The 19038-nt window shown below is 49.8% G+C and overlaps 1 protein-coding gene across 1 annotated transcript in view; it reads right to left on the bottom strand.

The window, feature by feature from the left end:
• SLC4A1 (solute carrier family 4 (anion exchanger), member 1 (Diego blood group)) overlaps window positions 1-19038 on the bottom strand; it is a 138090-nt gene that overhangs the window by 79467 nt on the left and 39585 nt on the right. The window contains exon 2 of the mRNA XM_015410312.1: window positions 10773-10851. Within this exon, the coding sequence (XP_015265798.1) occupies window positions 10773-10851 (79 nt within the window). The remainder of the gene's footprint in view (window positions 1-10772; window positions 10852-19038) is intronic.

The raw sequence follows: 19038 nt of genomic DNA, 5'->3' as shown, positions 1-19038 counted from the left end.
TCCCCAAACCCCGCCCTCCTCAGTCTTCACCCCCAAAATCTCCAGATATTTCCCAAATGGGAGTTGGCAACCTTACTACAATATTGGCTCTTCAAAGATGCAGGCATGAGTGAAATGTCAATTTCCAGAAAGAGTTTTGTTTCGGATATTTGCTGCTCCTAGCCAGAGGAGCCAGAAGTGCAGAAGGTAACAGCGATAGCAGCGGGAAGCTGAATAAGGAAAGTGTGCCCCACATTTTCTGAAGGAATATTGATAAATGGGACACAATTTGGGGGGAGGGATGTTTGGGGGTCGTCTCCTCCCTCAAAATCATGCCCTGTTTGTTGATGTTGCTGCTGCTGCTGCTATAGATCTTACTGCATATGACAATGCGATGCGGTGCAAAGTTACCCCGCTCTAAACCCACTGATTTTAACAGGCAATTCTGCACAGGATTGCACTGTTCTGCAGTTTCGTTGCAGAGAAGCAAGGAAGTCTATAAAGGTAAAGGTAAAGGTTCCCTTGCTCGAAAGTCAGTCGAATCCGACTCTAGAGTTGCGGTGCTCATCTCCGTTTTAAAGCCGAAGAGCCAGCGCTGTCCGAAGACTTTTCCGTGGTCATATGGCTGGCATGACTAACCACCAAGGCGCACGGAACGCTGTTACCTTCCCACTGAAGTGGTACCTATTTATTTACTTGCAATTTCTTGCTTTTGAACTGCTAGGTTGGCAGGAGCTGGAACTAGAGACGGGAGCTCACTCCGTCATGCGGCACACTCGGGTCTCGAACTGCTGAACTACCGTCCTTCCACAGCCTGCAGTTCAGCGTCTTAACCACTTGAGCCACCGCAGCTCCGCAAGGAAGTCTATAGTGGAGGCAAAATTCAGTCCACAGACATTCTCTGCTTGCTTCCACCGAGTTAAGGCGGCAAAGGCAGACCTGAAATTGTGCTGTCCACTATAAGAAGAAGAGGAAGAGGATGATGATGAGGAGGAGATTGGATTTATAACCTGCCCTTCACTCGGAGTCCCAGAGCAGTTTACAAACTCCTTTCCCTTCCCCTCCCCACAACAGACACCCTGTGAGGTAGGTGGGGCCGAGAGAGCTCTGACAGAAACTGCTCTTTTCAAGAACAGCTGTGCCAGAACTATGGCTTGCCCAAGGTCATCCAGCCAGGTGCAAGTGGAGGAGTGGGGAATCAAACCCAGGATAAATTAAGTGAATAAAATATATAGAATGAGATATTTAGAAAGCCTCTATTAGATTTGAGTCTAGAGGCACCTTAGAGGCCGACAAGAAGAAGAAGAGGAAGAGGAAGAAGAGGAGGACATTAGATTTATACCCCGCCCTTCACTACCCAAAGGAGTCTCAGAGCGGCTGACAAACTCCTTCCCCTCCCCACCACAGACACCCTGTGAGGTAGGTGGGGCCGAGAGAGCTCTGACAGAAACTGCTCTTTTCAAGAACAGCTGTGCCAGAACTATGGCTTGCCCAAGGTCATCCAGCCAGGTGCAAGTGGAGGAGTGGGGAATCAAACCCGGTTCTCCCAGATTAGAGTCTGCGCACTTAACCACGACAGCAAAGTGGCGACCAGTTTCAGGGTATCAGCTTTTGAGAGCGAAAGCTCCTGGGAGACAGGACATTCTCTGAGGTGCTACTTAGCGTTGCCAGCGCCGGGTGGGGAAATACCTAGAGATTTGGGGGCTGGAGCCTGGGGAGGGCGGGGTTTGGGGGAGGGGAGGGGCCTCAGCAGAGCACAGAGGCACAGAGCCCACCCTCCAAAGCAGCCATTTACTCCAGGGGGAGCCGATCTCTGTCACCTGGAGATCACTTGTAATAGCAGGAGATCTCCAGGCCCCACCTGGAGGCTGGCAACCCTAGTGCTACTGTGCTCAAATCTAGCTATTTTACTATAGACCAACACAGCTACCCTTCCGAAACTATCCCCAGAAACCTGGGAGCGGGTTATTCAGAAGGAACCGAGCGGCTTTTCCAGTCGTCAAAGGGCAAAACTACACTAAGGCCTGTTATGGCAAGTAAATTTGTAGTGGGCAGGCTGAATCCATGTAGGATGGTCAGAACGCAATGCTCCCTCTAAGCTGTGGAGTCTTGTGAGCAAAAATTCTACTTTGTGAGCTACTGGCATTAGAGCTCTGAGTGAGCGATTTGGCTGCTGCATGAATTAGTTTGCTCTGGAGCCAGCCTTCCTGAGCGACGAAAAAAATGCATGAGCCAGAGGCTAAACAACTGTGAGCTAGCTCACACTAACTCACCTTAGAGGGAACACTGGTCAGAACCTCAACCTCTGAAGAAGTGTGCAAGGGCACGAAAGCTGATACCCAGAATTAAACTTTGCTGGTTTTAAAGGTGCCCACTGGACTCAAACTTTGTTCTATTCATAGAATCACAGAGTCGGAAGGGACCTCCAGGGTCATCTAGTCCAACCCCCTGCACAAGACAGGAAATTGAGGACTACGTCCCCCCTCCACACCCCCAGTGACTCCTGTGCCATGCCTAGAAGATGGCAAAAAATACCCCCTCCAGGATCCCTGGCCAAACTGGCCTGGAGAAAATTGCTTCCTGACCCCAAAGTGGTCAGGACCCAGTATTTCCCTGGGCGTGTAAGAAAGGGCCACGAGAACTAAGCACTGAGGCCACCCTCCCTGCCCTCCCTCTCACGATCTGCCCAAGTTCACAGAATCAGCACTGCTGTCAGATGGACATCTAGCCTCTGTTTGAAATCCCCCAAAGAAGGGGAGACCACCGCCTCCCAAGGAAGCCTGTTCCACTGAGGAACCCTCTAACTGTCAGGAAGTTCTTCCTAAAGTTTTTGGAGGCTGGAGACCTCCCAGTATTACAATTGGTCTCCAGATGAGAGAGATCTGTGTTCCCGCCCTTCACTACATAAATGCTTACTGGTCGGTCAGCCTGGTGGCTTTGCATTCCTTGGCCAAGAATAGCAGAAAGAGGAAGAAATCTCAGTTCTTACTGAGCAATTGGACAGAATACCCTTTTCCCTTGATTCTCCAGATGTAAAAGGTCTAGAACAGGAGTCCCCAACTTTTTGGGAACCGGCGGGCACTTTTGGAATTCTGGCACAGGGTGGTGGGCACAGCTACCAAATGGCTGCCCTGGGAAGTGGGGCCATGATGAGAGTTGCCAGCCTCCAGGTGGGGCCTGGAGATCTCCCGCTTTTACAATATGCCAATAAAAGGCTTTGGATTGGATTGGATCCCCCGTTGACAGCTGAGATCAGCTCCCCTGGAGAAAATGGCTGCTTTGGGGGGGGGGGTGGACTCTATGGCACCCTGCTGAGTCCCCTCCCCTCCCCAAACCCCACCCTCCTCAGGCTCCACCCCCAAATCTCCAGGTTTCTCCCAACCCAGAGCTGACAACCCTAGTTACGGGTAAAAGGTTGGATAGAAGCAGGGGTCATTTTGTAGAAAAAGAGGTGCAGGAGCTCATTAGCATAGCTCATTTGCATAACTCATTTGCATATGTCACGCCCCCTGACATCACCGGAAGTGGGTCAGAAGGCAACACCCACCGCTCAGGCTCCACTGGACTGTTTTGGATTGCTAGCTATTGTGTGTGTGTGGGGGGGTGGGAACGTGCAGATCAGTCCTTGCAGAGGAGGGAGAGCTTGTACCTGAATAAAACTTGGTCTTAAAGGTGCCACTGGACTGTTTTGGACCGGGGGCCAGGGGGAGCTCTGCAATTTACCTGGCTGCTTCTTGCTCTGACTGAGGGCTGCTGGGAGCAGGAGGTGGGGCTTGTTGCATGTCCCCGCCCCCTGGGCTCTTTACTGCCGGAGCTCCGCTCCTGTGCGCTCCTGCAGGAAATGACCGCTGGAAATGCAGACAGCCAGTGGGGTGTGGTGGTGAGACTGGCAGATTAGGACTGGAAATACATGCATTCTATTGGGATTTGCAAGTGTTCTCGCTGCAGTCGTGAAAGAATTAACTGTTTGTTTATGTATGCTGACGTCCCAGCTAGTTTTGTTAGGGACCCGATGGTAGAACCTGCATGTATTTGCCGCCATAGCAAAGCGAAGCAAAGTGACAAAATCATAATTTAGAATACATAACAAGTTCGAATCCACTTTCTGTTGCAAAAGTTTCTTGGGGGATTTTAGACTGCCCCCTCTCCCTCAGCCTCACCTTTCTGTTGAGGTTACTTTGAGGATAAAGCGGGGGGGGGGGGACGACCACATACAGCCCGAGCTCCTTGTACGATGGTTGGGATGAAAGGGAAATAGAGCTACCAGGTCCAGATTGGGAAATCTGTGGAGATTCGGGAGCGGAGCATGGAGTTTGGTGAGGGGAGGGAGCTCGATAGGATATAATGCCACATAGAGTCCACCCTCCAAAGCCGCCATTTTCTCCAGGGGAACTGATCTCTGATGTCTGGAGACCAATTAAAATTCTGGAAAAATCTCCAAATCCCACCTGGAGGCTGGCGACCCTAACAGATACACAACATGAGGTTTCCATAGTGCTGCCAACCTCCAGGTGGTGGCTGGAGATCTCCTGCTATTACAACTCTTCCCCAGGTGACAGCGATCGGTTCGCCTGGAGAAAATGGCTGTTTTGGAAGCTGGACTCTATGGTGTTCTGCCCCAAGCCCCTCCCTCCTGAGGCTCCACGCCCAAAATCTCCAGGTATTCCCCGACCCAGAACTTGCAACCCTACATTTCCATTTAGTGTTAGGGTTAAGCATGGCTCCCCCCCCCCCTTTTTTTGGGGGGGGGGGAGAGGTGCCGGAATTCTTAAGAGGGAAATGAAGTTTTCAGTCTGTATACTGAAAACTCATGAACTTTTAAACAGTTTTAAAAGAATTTTGTCGAAGAGGTTCCAGGACTCTGTTCTGGTGCGTTCCCCCCCCCCCGGAAAAAAGCCCTGGGGCTAAAGGAGTAAGCTAAAGGCCGCATGAAAAAGTTGAGTTTGAAAAAGTATATGAAGAGGGGGAAGAGAGAGAGTGAGAGAGCGAGGACACCACAGAATCATAGAATGTTAGAGCTGGAAGGGACCTTGCAGGTCATCTAGTCCAGCCCCCTGCACTCTTCAGGAGCAGAGCCGAAAGATAGCCCTACAACATACCCGGAAGAGGGTCGTCCAGCCTCTGCTTGGAAACATCCAGAGAAGGAGCACCCACCACCTCCCGAGGCAGACTGTTCCACTGCTCAACCACTCTCACAGTAAGGAAGTTTCTCCTGATATTTAGCCGGCAACGACTCCCTTGTAATTTCCACCCATTAGATCTAGTCTTGCAATCCGGAGCAAGAGAGAAGAGATCTGCTCCATCTTCTACATGACAGCCCTTCTAATACTTGAAGACTGCAATCATGTCCCCTCTAAGCCTTCTCTTTCCCAGGCTAAACATACCCAACTCTTTCAGCCTTTCCTCATAAGACTTGGATTCCAGCCCTCTCACCATCCTGGTTGCCCTCTTCTGGACACGCTCGAGCTTGTCAACATCCTTCCTAAAATGTGGTGCCCAAAACTAGACACAGGACTCCAGGTGAAGCCTGACCATAGCAGAATAGAGCGGAACTACCACCTGCCGTGATCTGGACACAATGCTTCTGTTAATGCATCCTAAGACTGCATTAGCTTTCTTTGCAGCCACATCGCACTGCAGGGAAGGAGTTCCACAGGTTGTTTGTAGGGAGCAAGAGACAGTAAGGTTGGATGACGGAAGATCACGGATAGGGCCATATAAGAGACGAGGGGGGGAGCAGGTGGGGGTTAGGCCTTTGAAGTACTTTAAAGTTAAGGGCAAAAAGATTCTATCAGATGTGAAACCTCAGCAGGGTATATTGCCATAGTATCCACTCTTTAAAACATCCATTTTCACCAGTGGAACTCATCTCTGTTGTCTAGAGGTTGGCTGTAATTCCAGGAGACCTCCAGCCTCCACTGGGAAGTTGGCAACCCAAGGAGGCAGGGTCAGTAGAGGAATCTGAAGAAGGGCCTCAGGGACAAATATTGTTCCATCCCTTTGTTATGAAATCTTGCATTTCATTCCCTGCCTCTCCTGTGTAGCTTCGTTACACCCACACTGTTTTTATTCATGTGCGGCATCGAGGAGGATGAATGGGGGCTTTCTGCATGTTACAAGAATAGATGCACAATTCCGCCCCCGAAGGAAATCAACTTCTGTGCCACAAAAGGCTGAACTCTGCAGCCTGCATTAATTGATCAAGCAAAAGTGCAATACAGTTGCTTGCTTCTGTCACTCATGGCTACAAAGTTGCCAGGTCTGGGTTGGAAAATACCTGAAGACTTTGGGGGTGGGTCCAGGAGAGGGCGGGGTTTGGGGAGGGGAGGAGCCTCAGCATGGTACCATGCCATGGAGTCCACCCTTCAAAGCAGCCATTTTCTCCAGGGGAGCTGATCTCAGCTGTCAACGGGGGATCCAATCCAATCCAAAGCCTTTTATTGGCATATTGTAAAAGCGGGAGATCTCCAGGCCCCACCTGGAGGCTGGCAACTCTCATCATGGCCCCACTTCCCAGGGCAGCCATTTGGTTGCTGTGCCCACCACCCTGTGCCAGAATTCCAAAGGTGCCCGCAGGTTCCCAAAAAGTTGGGGACTCCTCTTCTAGACCTTTTACATCTGGAGAATCAAGGGAAAAGGGTATTCTGTCCAATTGCTCAGTAAGAACTGAGATTTCTTCCTCTTTCTGCTATTCTTGGCCAAGGAATGCAAAGCCACCAGGCTGACCGACCAGTAAGCATTTATGTAGTGAAGGGCGGGAACACAGATCTCTCTCATCTGGAGACCAATTGTAATACTGGGAGGTCTCCAGCCTCCAATCACCCCCTTTCCTCCCTCTCCTGTCACCTATTAACAAAAAAATTAAATCATAAAACTGGCTCAGATTCGTCTTTGTGCTTCAGCAGTGCCTCGGAGAGGTCACACCCTTCCTTTCCCCGAAGCATCCTTTTGGCTGGTGATTGTACGAAATGGCCCTTCACAGCTCTCTCCTCCTCTCCCTCGCTTTCCCCTCACACCGATCACCTCAAGGAACAGCTTTTAACCAGCACTGGGCGGGAAAAGTTCCGCTCCCAGCCAGCTTGTGTCTTCACTTCAAACAGAAACTCTATTTATTATCAATAATGGACCAGTTCAAGGAGACGCTGAAAGCAAACAGCTTCCTTCACGACTGATTGCCTGATAAGGGAGCAAAGTGTTTGGCAATCGAGGCCTGCCAGGAGAGCTGCGCCAGAAACCGATGCTTCAGCCTCTGTCTGGGAAGGAAGCCCTGAAGTTTCCTACGGGGTTCACCACCTTCCTGTACACAATTGCCCCTTGGATTAGAACATAAAAGAAGCCAATGTTGGATCAGGCCAATGGCCCATCCAGTCCAACGCTCTGTCACACAGTGGCCAGAAATACCAGGTGCCATCAGGAGGTCCAGCAGTGGGGCCAGGACACTAGAAGCCCTCCCACTGTTGCCCCCCCCCCAAGGACCAAGAATACAGAGCATCCCTTGCCCCCGACATAAAAACCCTATCTATACCAAGACAGAGCATCCCTTGCCCCAGACATAAGAACATAAGAGAAGCCAATGTTGGATCAGGCCAATGGCCCATCCAGTACAACACTCTGTGTCACACAGTGGCCAGAAATACCAGGTGCCATCAGGAGGTCCAGCAGTGGGGCCAGGACACTAGAAGCCCTCCCACTGTTGCCCCCCCCCCAAGGACCAAGAATACAGAGCATCCCTTGCCCCTGACATAAAAACATAAGAGAAGCTAACGCTGGATCAGGCCAATGGCTCCTGCAGTCCAACACTCTGTTACACAGGGGCCAAAAATACCAGGGGCCATCAGGAGGTCTACCAGTGGGGCCAGAAGCCCTCCCACTGTTGCCCCCCCTCCAAGCACCAAGAATACAGAGCATTCCTTGCCCCAGACCGAGAGTTCCTCTCTATACCTTGTGGCTCATAGCCACTGATGGACTCCTGCTCCATATGCTTATCTAATTCCCTCTTGAAGCCATCCAGGCTTGTAGCCGCCACCACCTCCTGTGGCAGTGAATTCCATGCTTGGTGTAGTGGTTAAGTGCACGGACTCTAATCTGGGAGAACCAGGTTTGATTCCCCACTCCTCCACTTGCACCTGCTGGGTAGGCTCTGTGCCTCTGTGCTCTGCTGAGGCCCCTCCCCTCCCCCAAACCCCACCCTCCCCGGGCTCCAGCCCCCAAATCTCCAGGTATTTCCCCACCCAGCACTGGCAACGCTAAGTAGCACCTCAGAGAATGTCCTGTCTCCCAGGAGCTTCCGTTGTCGAAAGCTGATACCCTGAAACTGGTCACCACTTTGGTGTCGTGGTTAAGTGCGCAGACTCTAATCTGGGAGAACCGGGTTTGATTCCCCACTCCTCCACTTGCGCCTCCTGGATGACCTTGGGCAAGCCATAGTTCTGTAAGAGCTGTTCTTGAAAAAGAGCCATTTCTGTCAAGAGCTCTCTCAGCCCCACCTCCCTCACAGGGTGTCTGTTGTGGGAAGGGGAAGGGAGAGGAGTTTGTAAGCTGCTCTGAGACTCCCTGAGGTAGTGAAGGGCGGGGTAGAAAACAAATCTCTTCTTCTTCTCTTCTTAATCACTCTTTAGGTGAAGAAGGACTTCCTTTTATCTGTTCTAACCCAACCGCTCAGCAATTTCGTGGAGTGCCCACGAGTTCTTGTATTGTGAGAAAGGGAGAAAAGTACCTCTTTCTCCACCTGCTCTGTCCCATGCATAATCTTATAAACCTCGATCTTGTCGCCCCTCAGCCGTTGTTTCTATGAGCAAGGCTAGAGCATCTGTGGGACTGGGATTGCCTCTGGACGGGTCCCATGCCACCAGGGTTGCCATCCTCCAAACCACAGCTGGCAAACCTACATGTCATGTATTTATTTATTTATTAAATGTATACCCTGCCCTATCCCCCAAAAGGGCCGTGGTGGCTCAGAGGTTAAGACGCTCAACTGCAGACCGGAAGGTCTGGAGCTCGAGAGTTTGAGACCCGAGTGCACCATATGATGGAGTGAGCGCCTGTCTCTGGCCCCAGTGCCTGCCAACCTAGCAGTTCTAAAGCAAGAAACTGAAAGTAGATGAATAGGTACCACTTCAGCGGGAAGGTAACAGCATTCCTTGCGCCTCGGCGTTTAGTCATGCCAGCCACATGACCACGGAGAAGTCTTCGGGCAGCGCTGGCTCTTCGGCTTGGAAACGGAGATGAGCACCGCATCCCTAGAGTCGGATGCGACTGGCTCCCGAGCAAGGGGAAACCTTTACCTTTACCCCCCAAAATGGGCTCAGGGCAGCTCACGATATAAAAACAACGACAATAGAAAGAGTAAAACAATAAATAACAATGGCAGGTAAACATCAGATCCCATGCCTATCAAATAAAAATTCCAGAAGACTCCAGTGCGTAGATGATACCCAAAACAGTAGGGCACTGGAAGTCCATCCGTGGCCTGTTGGAACCCATTTACTACGAGACTTTCCCCGGTGTCTTTTGGCTCCGTTTCTGTGGCAGAGCAACGCGGGTTGCCAACGACTGCGGGACTCTTCCCAGATGTTGCCGTCTGATCACGCCCTTTAGATCTGTCAGGCATTCACACCTGTGTCGGATCTAAAGGCGCATGCGATCGCAGCCTTGGTGAGTTACAGCAGAGGGGAGCTAGGAACCGGGGCCTCCTGATTGGCTGCTGGGGCTCCTCGCAACTTTCCTAGACCGCCGTCCTGTTCAGGATGCCCCCGCGTGCACTCACTTGGTCTATTGTCCTTGCTCCTCTGATAGAGTCCCGCCTTCCCTGGGGACACCCTGTCCATCCTCCTCCTCCTCTCATGCAGGTCATATGCTCCCCGGTACCCAGGCCAGGAAGAACGGCTGAAAGATACCCACCATGGCAAGTGGTGACCTGGTGTATCGAAAGTTCAGAGATCAGGAGTTGTGAGCGGGAAGACGGCTGGAATGTTCAGCTCCCTGAACCAGAACCAGGTTGTGTCCAGTCTAAATTTTCCAGTGGCAGACTAGAAGTGCCCCCCCCTACAGATACAGTTGACTGTATTGCTCCAAGGAGATCAGGGTGCCTAAGGAACTACATGGGGGGGTATGCAGTGGAAAGGGGAACTTAGAGAAGAAGAAGAAGAGATTGGATGTAAGCAGGGCTATTTTTGGGCAGGAACGCACAGGAACGGAGTTCCGGCTTGCTCCCAAGTTGGCCACGCCCAGCAGGAACTCATTAGCATAACAGGCCACACCCAACAGCAGAAACTCATTAGGATTGGTTACATTAGAGGTGTGTGGCCTAACATGCAAAGGAGTCCCTGCTACAAAAAAAAGGCCCTGGGTTTTGACAACAAACAAGGTAAACAGAATAAGAAGCAAAAGGTGGGTGTGGCTGGATGACCACACTTCTGGTAACATGGGGGTGCGGCCTAATGTGCTAATGAGCTGTGCTGTCAGGGGTGTGGCCCAATATGCTAATGAGTTCCTGCTGTTGGGTGTGGCCTATTATGCTAATGAGTTCCTGCTGGGCTTTTTCTACAAAAAGAGCCCTGGATGTATGTAAAGAAGCATTTCCTACTCAGTCATCTTCCCTTTGGAGTAGCTGGCAGCTTAAAGTAAGTCCTAAGGATGTGAGTGTGCCAGACACATCCACATCCTGCCCAAATGCTGGGGAGTTATTTGCCCAGAGAGCCCCTAGTGGTGTGTAGAGCAATTTCTCATTGATCTTTGCTCGTAGTCAAATGTGCCCTCTCTTTCCTTCAGAGAATCCGGATTAGGGTACTCACTGCTCTCTGTTCCAAGGGACATGTCGGAGTGCTTCACAGGAGAGTCACTGTATGCCTCCATATCCAAGTTCTTTTCATCCTTGTGAGGGGAGAGGAGAGAGAATGAAAGAAAGGAAAAGACCATTGCAACATTCCCACAAAGGCAGACATTACTAGAAAACATGTTCCAGAGTGCAAGGTTACGTGCAGGGCTCTTTTTGTAGAAAAAGCCCAGCAGGAACTCATTAGCATAACAGGCCATACCCAACAGCAGAAACTCATTAGCATATTGGGCCACACCCCTGACAGCACAGCTCATTAGCACATTAGGCCGCACCCCCATGTTACCCCATGTGGTTACCCAGCCACACCCACCTTTTGCTTGTTATTCTGTTTACCTTGTTTATTGTCAAAACCCAGGGCCTTTTTTGTAGCAGGAACTCCTTTGCATGTTAGGCCACACACCCCTAATGTAGCCAATCCTAATGAGTTTCTGCTGTTGGGTGTGGCCTATTAAGCTAATGAGTTCCTGCTGGCCGTGGCCAACTTGGGAGCCAGCCGGAACTCCGTTCCTGTGCGTTCCTGCCCCAAAATAGCCCTGGTTATGTGCTGGCTTAAGATGCGTGGCACGTCACACTTGGCACCAAGTTCAAGTCTCTAGTCCTCATTTTTGAGAATTTGTTCACAACGATTCATGCAAAAGTTCAGTGCTTTCATTTTGCCCCACCTGGCTCTGAGTCGCCATTCTCCTTTGGCTTCTCGCTCTCTTCGGAGTAATCGCTTGTTCCCCAAGTGTTCAGTCTGAAGGCAACATGCCCTGATGAGCTAGATCTGCCAGAAATCCAAGAAGAAGACATGTCAGTTAGGAAACCGAGAACATGACAGAGAGATTTGTCTGAGCGGATTCCGTGCTGTTTCCCACCACCACCACCACCACCACCGTTAAAAAGTATGCAGTGTCAGATCAGGAAGGATCCTTAGAGAATCCTTAGAGAAGGGAAATTCCTGTGGGGCCACTGGCAGGCAGATGCAAGTTAAGCCAAGGGCTCCTAGGTTGCTGGCAGTGGTGCAGGGACCACTCGTCTGGGACCTGAGCTATCCCCATGGTACTACCACAGCATCATTGGCTCAACTTTCTCCAGAACTGCTTTAACATCTCATCCTGTTCCTATCTTGTGTCCTGCAGAGAACCAGACAAACAGTACCACCTCTGAATTCTTCTTTTTGCTCTCTTTACATAAACATAGATAAGAACATCAGAAGAGCCCCTCTGGATCAGACCAGTGAGGGTCATAAGAACATAAGAACATAAGATACGCCAATGTTGGATCAGGCCAAAGGCCCATCCAGTCCAACACTCTGTGTCACACAGTGGCCAGAAATACCAGTGCCATCAGGAGGTCCACCAGTGGAGCCTGGACACTAAAAGCCCTCCCACTGCTGACCCCCCCAAGCACCAAGAAGACAGAGCATCACTTGCCCCAGAGCCCCTATCTTTACCTTGTGTCTAATAGCCACTGATGGACCTCTGCTCCATATGCTTATCTAATTCCCTAGTCCACCTAGTCCACCTAGTCCAGCATCCTGTCTCACATAGTGGCCAACCAGTTCCTCTGGAGGGCCAACAACAGGGCACAGAGGCCGAGGCCTTCATAAGAACATAGGAAGTGCCCTGCTGGATTAGACCATTGAGGATCCACCTAGTTCAGCATCCTGTCTCACACAGGGGCCAACCAGTTCCTCTGGAGGGCTGACAACAGGGCACAGAGGCTGAGGCCTTCATAAGAGCATCAGAAGAGCCCTGCTGGATCAGACCAGTGATCCATCTAGTCCAGCATCCTGTCTCACACAGGGGCCAACCAGTTCCTCTGGAGGGCTGACAACAGGGCACAGAGGCTGAGGCCTTCATAAGAGCATCAGAAGAGCCCTGCTGGATCAGACCAGTGATCCATCTAGTCCAGCATCCTGTCTCACACAGGGGCCAACCAGTTCCTCTGGAGGGCTAACAACAGGGCACAGAGGCTGAGGCCTTCAGAAGAGCATCAGAAGAGCCCTGCTGGATCAGACCAGTGATCCATCTAGTACAGCATCCTCTCTCACACAGGGGCCAACCAGTTCCTCTGGAGGGCTAACAACAGGGCACAGAGGCTGAGGCCTTAGGGTTGCCAGCCTCTAGGTGGGGTCTGGGGATCTCCTTCTTTTAATACTGATCTCCAGCTGACAGAGATCAGCTCCCCTGGAGAAAATGGCTGCTTTGAATGGTGGACTCTACCATGCTGAGGCCCCTCCCCTCCCCAAACCCCGCCCTCTCCCGGATCCACCCCCAAATTCTGTAGGTATTTTCCAACCCAGACCTGACAACCCTATGAGGCCTTCACAAGAACATAAGAGCCCTGCTGGATCAGACCAGTGGTCCATCCAGTCCAGCCTCCTGTCACACACAGAGACCAACCAGTTCCTCTGGAGGGCCAACAACAGGGCATAGAGGCAGAGGCCTTCCCCAATAAGAACCTAAGAAGAGCCCTGCTGGATCAGACCAGCGGTCCATCTAGTCCAGCATCCTGTCTCACACAGTGGCCAACCAGTTCCTCTGGAGGGCCAACAACAGGGCACAGAGGCTGAGACCTTCATAAGAACACAAGAGCCGTGCTGGATCAGACCAGCGGTCCATCTAGTCCAGCATCCTGTCTCACACAGTGGCCAACCAGTTCTTCTGGAGGGCCAACAACAAGGCACAGAGGCCGAGGCCTTTCCCTGATATTGCCACCTGGCTTTGGAATTCAGAGGCTCAGTGCCTCTGAATGTGGAGGTTCCCCTCAGCCACCCTGGCTAGTAGCCATTGATAGACGTTTCCTCTATGAATCTATCTAATCCCCCTATCAAGCTGTTCATTCATCCTCTGGCAGCGAATTAAAATGTGGAATCTGCTGCCGGAAGATGTAGTGATGGCCACAGGAATAAACAGTTATTTGCTAGGAGCAGACTGGGAAGAGACAATGGCTCTGGAGCTAGTCAAGCTAAGCGGCCCCTGAGGTGCTACACGCCAGCCCTGCAGGGGGCATTCAGGGGACTACAGTGGGCACCAGCTAAGCGACTGTATCATTCCTAGAGATGTGAAGGCCTGGGAAAAAACCGGAAAAATTCGGGAAAAAACATTTCCCCCCTGTTTTTCCCCTGAAGCCTTTTTTGTTTTTTCCCAAAAATCTGGAAAAATTGAGAAAAGAAAAGAATTGATTATGGAACGTTTCATTATAACATGATGAATAAAATATTTTAAGACAAGGTATTCAAATATTTTCAAAATCATTTCTAAAAAATATGTATGGTATCAGATCGATCTAATTTCTGTGCATGGAGGACAATCAAGTCCTAGGTTACAAACTGAACTCTCCAATGCAAGAACAAGATGCATTTCTTCCTTTAGGAGGTGCTCTATTGTCAGAAGAAAAGAAAAAGGGTTCAGTTTTGTTTTTGCATGTGGGTGGGTATTCTGTTTGTAATAATTGTTTGGATACACTATATTTTTAATAGGCTAGTTGTGATAATTTCATGCCAAGTAAAAATGTCCATAGTCATATTTTATGTTCCTAAAGTAACAGAATGACTTTCCATCTGGAAAATAAAAAAGAAGTGCTCATGTAGCATGTTTTCCAATTTTTCCGAAAATTTCCGTTTCCCCCGGGAACGGGGTTTTTTTTGAGCTTCAAAATTCCCGGAAATTTTACATCTCTAATCATTCCCCAAACTGGAAGCACATCATTAGGAGACAACTGATGATCTGACACCAACTGCAATTGCGGATGAGGGGTCTTGAACCAGGAGGATTGGCTTTGCCAGCTCTTGGCCACCAGAGTCCCTCTGAGGCAGCAGCTGACTGGGAAATTCCCCTTCAGGTTAAATGGCCAGTCTGTCCCTGTTATTCCCATCTCAAGCTTGCTTGCAATTTGCAAGTGTTAAAGATCCCATATTCCAGAAGTTCTTTTTCTTTCTAGGTTAGGACGAGCAGCAGAAGAGACAATCTTGCTAATGACATTACGTTTGATGGAGGGGCTGTGGCTCAGTGGTAGAGCATCTGCTTGGCACGCAGAAGGTCCCAGGTTCAATCCCCGGCAACTCCACTTAAAACAACCAGGTGAATGTGAAAGACCTCTGCCTGAGACACTGGAGAGCACCTGCCAGTCTGAGTAGACAATACTGACTTTGCTAGTCTGATAAGGCAGCGTCATGTGTTCCCAGGATTCTCTGGGGAACAGAATTTGGGCCAGACATCGAATTCCAGGTGTGTAGGTGCTAGGTTCTGATTACCCAGCAGTGAGGAACACTCTCAGAAGTACTCTTGCTTATTGTGGCCTAACATTTTCAGTGTCTGAGCCATGGTTTTTCCCCACTTTGGTTAAAAACAAATCCCTCTCTTAAAGGAAAAGGTATAGGTCAGTGGTGGCGAACCTGTGGCACGGGTGCCAGAGGTGGCACTCAGAGCCCTCTCTGTGGGCACGCGTGCCATCACCCCAGCCAGGCCCAGACCATCATTAAAGTGTCGAATTCTCTGCCAAATAATTTTAAGTAAATGAAAGCATTTGGGATTGCTTTGCTTACTTTGTTTGGATCATCTTAAGTTAATGTATGAGTTGTTTTTTCTAAAGTAAAACCTCAGTATTCAGGTTAAATTGCCATGTTGGCACTTTGCGATAAATAAGTGGGTTTTGGGTCGCAGTTTGGGCACTCGGTCTCTAAAAGGTTCGCCAACACTGGTATAGGTAATAAATATCTATGATATTTTTAAAAATGAAGATTTTCCTACATAGGTGCTCACATCCAAAACCATTCTTGCAATGCAGATTTTGGAAAGCTTCTATTTTTAATGTTAATCGTGGATGAAAAACAAATAGTCCTTGGACTGTAACTGTAACAAAATTACCAAAAAACCCACAACACTGTGTATTGTATAAAATATATAAGGTTGGAACACAGTTGAAGGTTTGCTTGCCTACATGCCATGAATTCCCTTGGCTGTCTGAAGCCCAAAACGGTCTGGACTTTTGTTGAATCACTTTGTCTTGAGTGTACCCATCTATGGACTTTTCAGTGCTCCACATCGTAGGAGCTCTGGTTCAGACCAATTCCAGAATATCTTGTCTTTCCAAAAGAATGCATACTTTTAAAAGGTTATTTCCTTTTTTGGAAAACCTTGGACCGAATTTAGACGTGATCTGCTGGGGCACACTATGAAAGAAACTTCCTGGGTCAAAGCAAAGAACCATCTTGTCTGTCATCCTGCTTCTAACCACTGCTGAGCAAGACACAAAGGCAACACAAGTGTCTTTGATTCTTGATGTTCAGAGATAAACCGGGTCTGAACCAACGCTCCCTCTAAGCTGTGGAGTCTTGTGAGCAAAAATACTACTCTGTGAGCTCCTGGCATTAAAGTTGTGAGCCAGTGATGTGGCTACTGCAGAAACTAGTTTGCTCTGGAGCCATCCTTCCTGAGCGAAGACAAAAATGTGAGCCGGAGGCTAAAAAATTGTGAGCTAGTTCACACTAACTCAGCTTAGAGGGAACACTGGTCTGAACATAGAACTTCCATGTATCTATCATGGCTAATAACAGCTGACAGGCCGGTCCTCCATACTTGGAAAGCTATAACTCCGTTTAGGATTGCATTCATGGTTACGCATTATGTGAAGAAGTACTTTCTTTGTCTGTTTAGAATCTACTTTATATCAATCTCATGGCCTGACTGCAAGTTCTGGCGTCATGAGAGTAGGGAGAGGGGAAAAAATAGAACTCTTCTCAATTTTTCCATATCATGCACAATTTTATAAGCCTCTATCATGTCTCCCCTTCCATAATCGTGTTTTTCCTAAACTAAAAACCGTCCAAATGCTCTTAGTTTTTCCTCTTTGCAAATGTTCTCTGACCCCATTGATTCATTTGGATGCCTTTTGCTGCACTGTTTCCCACTGGTGGCAACCAGAACAGCCTTCATTATTCCAAGTTTGGCTATACCCTAGTTATAAATACCCGTAGCTTTGCTTTCAGTGCCTTTCCCCATTAATTCCGAGCATGGAATTTGCCTTTTTTACCACCACTACATGCCACTGAGTTGAAATGTAACTCTGTGGAAATATGGCAAGTTCCCCAATTGGTCCTGGCAAAGTTAAACCGTGCCGCCGTATCCTGTTCCAACTGCTCTTTTCGTAGTTTGTGACCGTTCATTAGATCAGGCACCAGATGTGCTAAATGACTTCGCCGTGGTTTCACTAACTTATACCTGCCAGCTGCATGGTGCATGTGTGGATTTGGTCTCAGAAGCAAAACAATATGCTTTAAACGTCTGCACATTTCATTTTGTTTGTGTCGCTTATTGGCTCTTGCAGAATGCCTATTTCATGTTCCGCATCCAAAAGTCTTGAAGGAGGGGGCTGTTCTGTTTTAAATTTTCCTGCTTAAGCAACTTGGGAATGTCCAGAGAGCCCTGGGGGGGGAGGGGGTCACGCCTCTCACTTCAGGGTGTGGCTTGGGGTTGCCACCTGTAGGCTGAGAAATTTCTGAAGATTTGGGGATAGACCGCGGGGAGGGAACTCCCTCCAAAGCAGTCGTTTTCTCCAGGGGAAACGATCTCTGTCTGTAGATGGGCTGTAGTTGGGCTGGAAGATATCCAGGCCCAACCTGGAGGCTGGCAACCCAGTTCCTCGCAACAGACCGTATCCTTTTTGCAGCACTAGGGGGCGCTGCAGGTTATCGACATCCAGGGCACTAATGGAATTACTGAAATGCTTAGTCATGCGTTTGGAGGGGAAGACATTAGTGGCACTTTCTGAATGTTGCTTCTCTAAGTGCTTCTCAGCTTGGTATTCTCAGCTAAACTGTTCAGCCTTGTTCATACTCTCGCCTTTCCCGATGGTTCCCCTGCCCTCCAGGCATTTCATCCTGCCATCTAAAATGCCAACATTGTCTTTTACTAAAGGCTGCAATCACTCCATTGTGACTTGTTTCATTTGACTCGTTTGCACGGGTGTGATTGAGGGCTTTTTTGGTTTGCCATCTTTGCTCCTGTTGTTTTATTGCTTTTGGTGGCTAGCAGCCTCAAGCCCTTCTGGACAGGGGGAGTACACATTTACAGGCCTATTGCTTTGTCAGTGTATTCTAATTTATGCCATGGATACATTTTTCTTCAGTTGCTTTTGGGTCCCCCTGGGGGAAGGAAGGCGGGGTACAAATGAAGTCAATGAGTAAACAATGACCACAAAAGAACCTCCTCAGGAAAGCTCCTCCATTAGCACGTTCACAGCCTGGGGAGCTCCACCAAAAGAATGACTCGGCCCTACCCCACCTTCCTGAGTAGATACAAATTGCCTGCCGACCATTTTTCTTCTCACCTTGACACAGGAAGTCCTCCATCTTTCTGTGGTATACCTCTAAGGATGCCAGTCACAGCTACTGGCGAACCATCAGGTCCTACAATGCCAAGACCACAGCCATACAACCCAGAAAATCTGCAACAGCTAATTACCCCCATCTTAGAGCCCTGGGACCCCATTCTGGGGTAGTGGGCAGGTATGGACTGGGGAGTCCAAACAACCCGGAAACAAGGTGACCGCACCGGTGATAGCAGTGCCACAAGGGCCCCTCGGCTCCTCTTTCTGCTGGCTGCCAGGGGCCCTCTAGGGCAGTGGTTCTCCCCCCTCCCCACCCCCGGGTCTTCCCTTGGAAGTTAAAGGGCCAGACCGCCCAGGAGGTTTCAAGAAGGAACATTTGGAACCGCACAGTGATCTCGAACTGTAATTCATGCCTAGTGCTACAGCGCACCCGTGTGACATCTTTGGGGAGTCTCGTCTTCACGGGGAGGAGAAAGAGGTGCCCTTGATCTGTGCCTGGGGCCCTGGAGGAGGCTGGAGGACTCCCCTTCACCCTGCACACGGTCACCAGCCGCTTGCGACATCAGCTAACCAGATGGGACGTTAGCAGGACTTCAGTTTAGAGGTTGCCCCAGTGTTCTTTTGGAGCTGCGCCTCCCCCTCCCTTGGAAGGGAACATTGGGGCTCTAGTGGTGCATTAAATCAGCCACGTCCACATGGACGGTTTCCCCAGGCACAGCCCCTCCTCCATGCACCATTCATGCACGAGAAGGGGCAAGGAACTGCAAGGGACAGAGCCCTGAGGTGGTTCCTTTTGCTGAGTACAAGAAGGGGCATAGGGAGGAAGAGGAGGAGGAGGAGGAGGAGGAGGAGGAGGAGGAGGAGGAGGAGGAGAATCATAGAATGTTGTAAGTGGAATGGACCTTGCC

Source organism: Gekko japonicus, unplaced genomic scaffold (assembly GCF_001447785.1).
Source record: "Gekko japonicus isolate JY-2015 unplaced genomic scaffold, Gekko_japonicus_V1.1 scaffold1360, whole genome shotgun sequence".
Taxonomy (NCBI): Eukaryota; Metazoa; Chordata; class Lepidosauria; order Squamata; family Gekkonidae; genus Gekko; species Gekko japonicus.
This window is presented reverse-complemented; position numbering and strand designations above follow the sequence as displayed.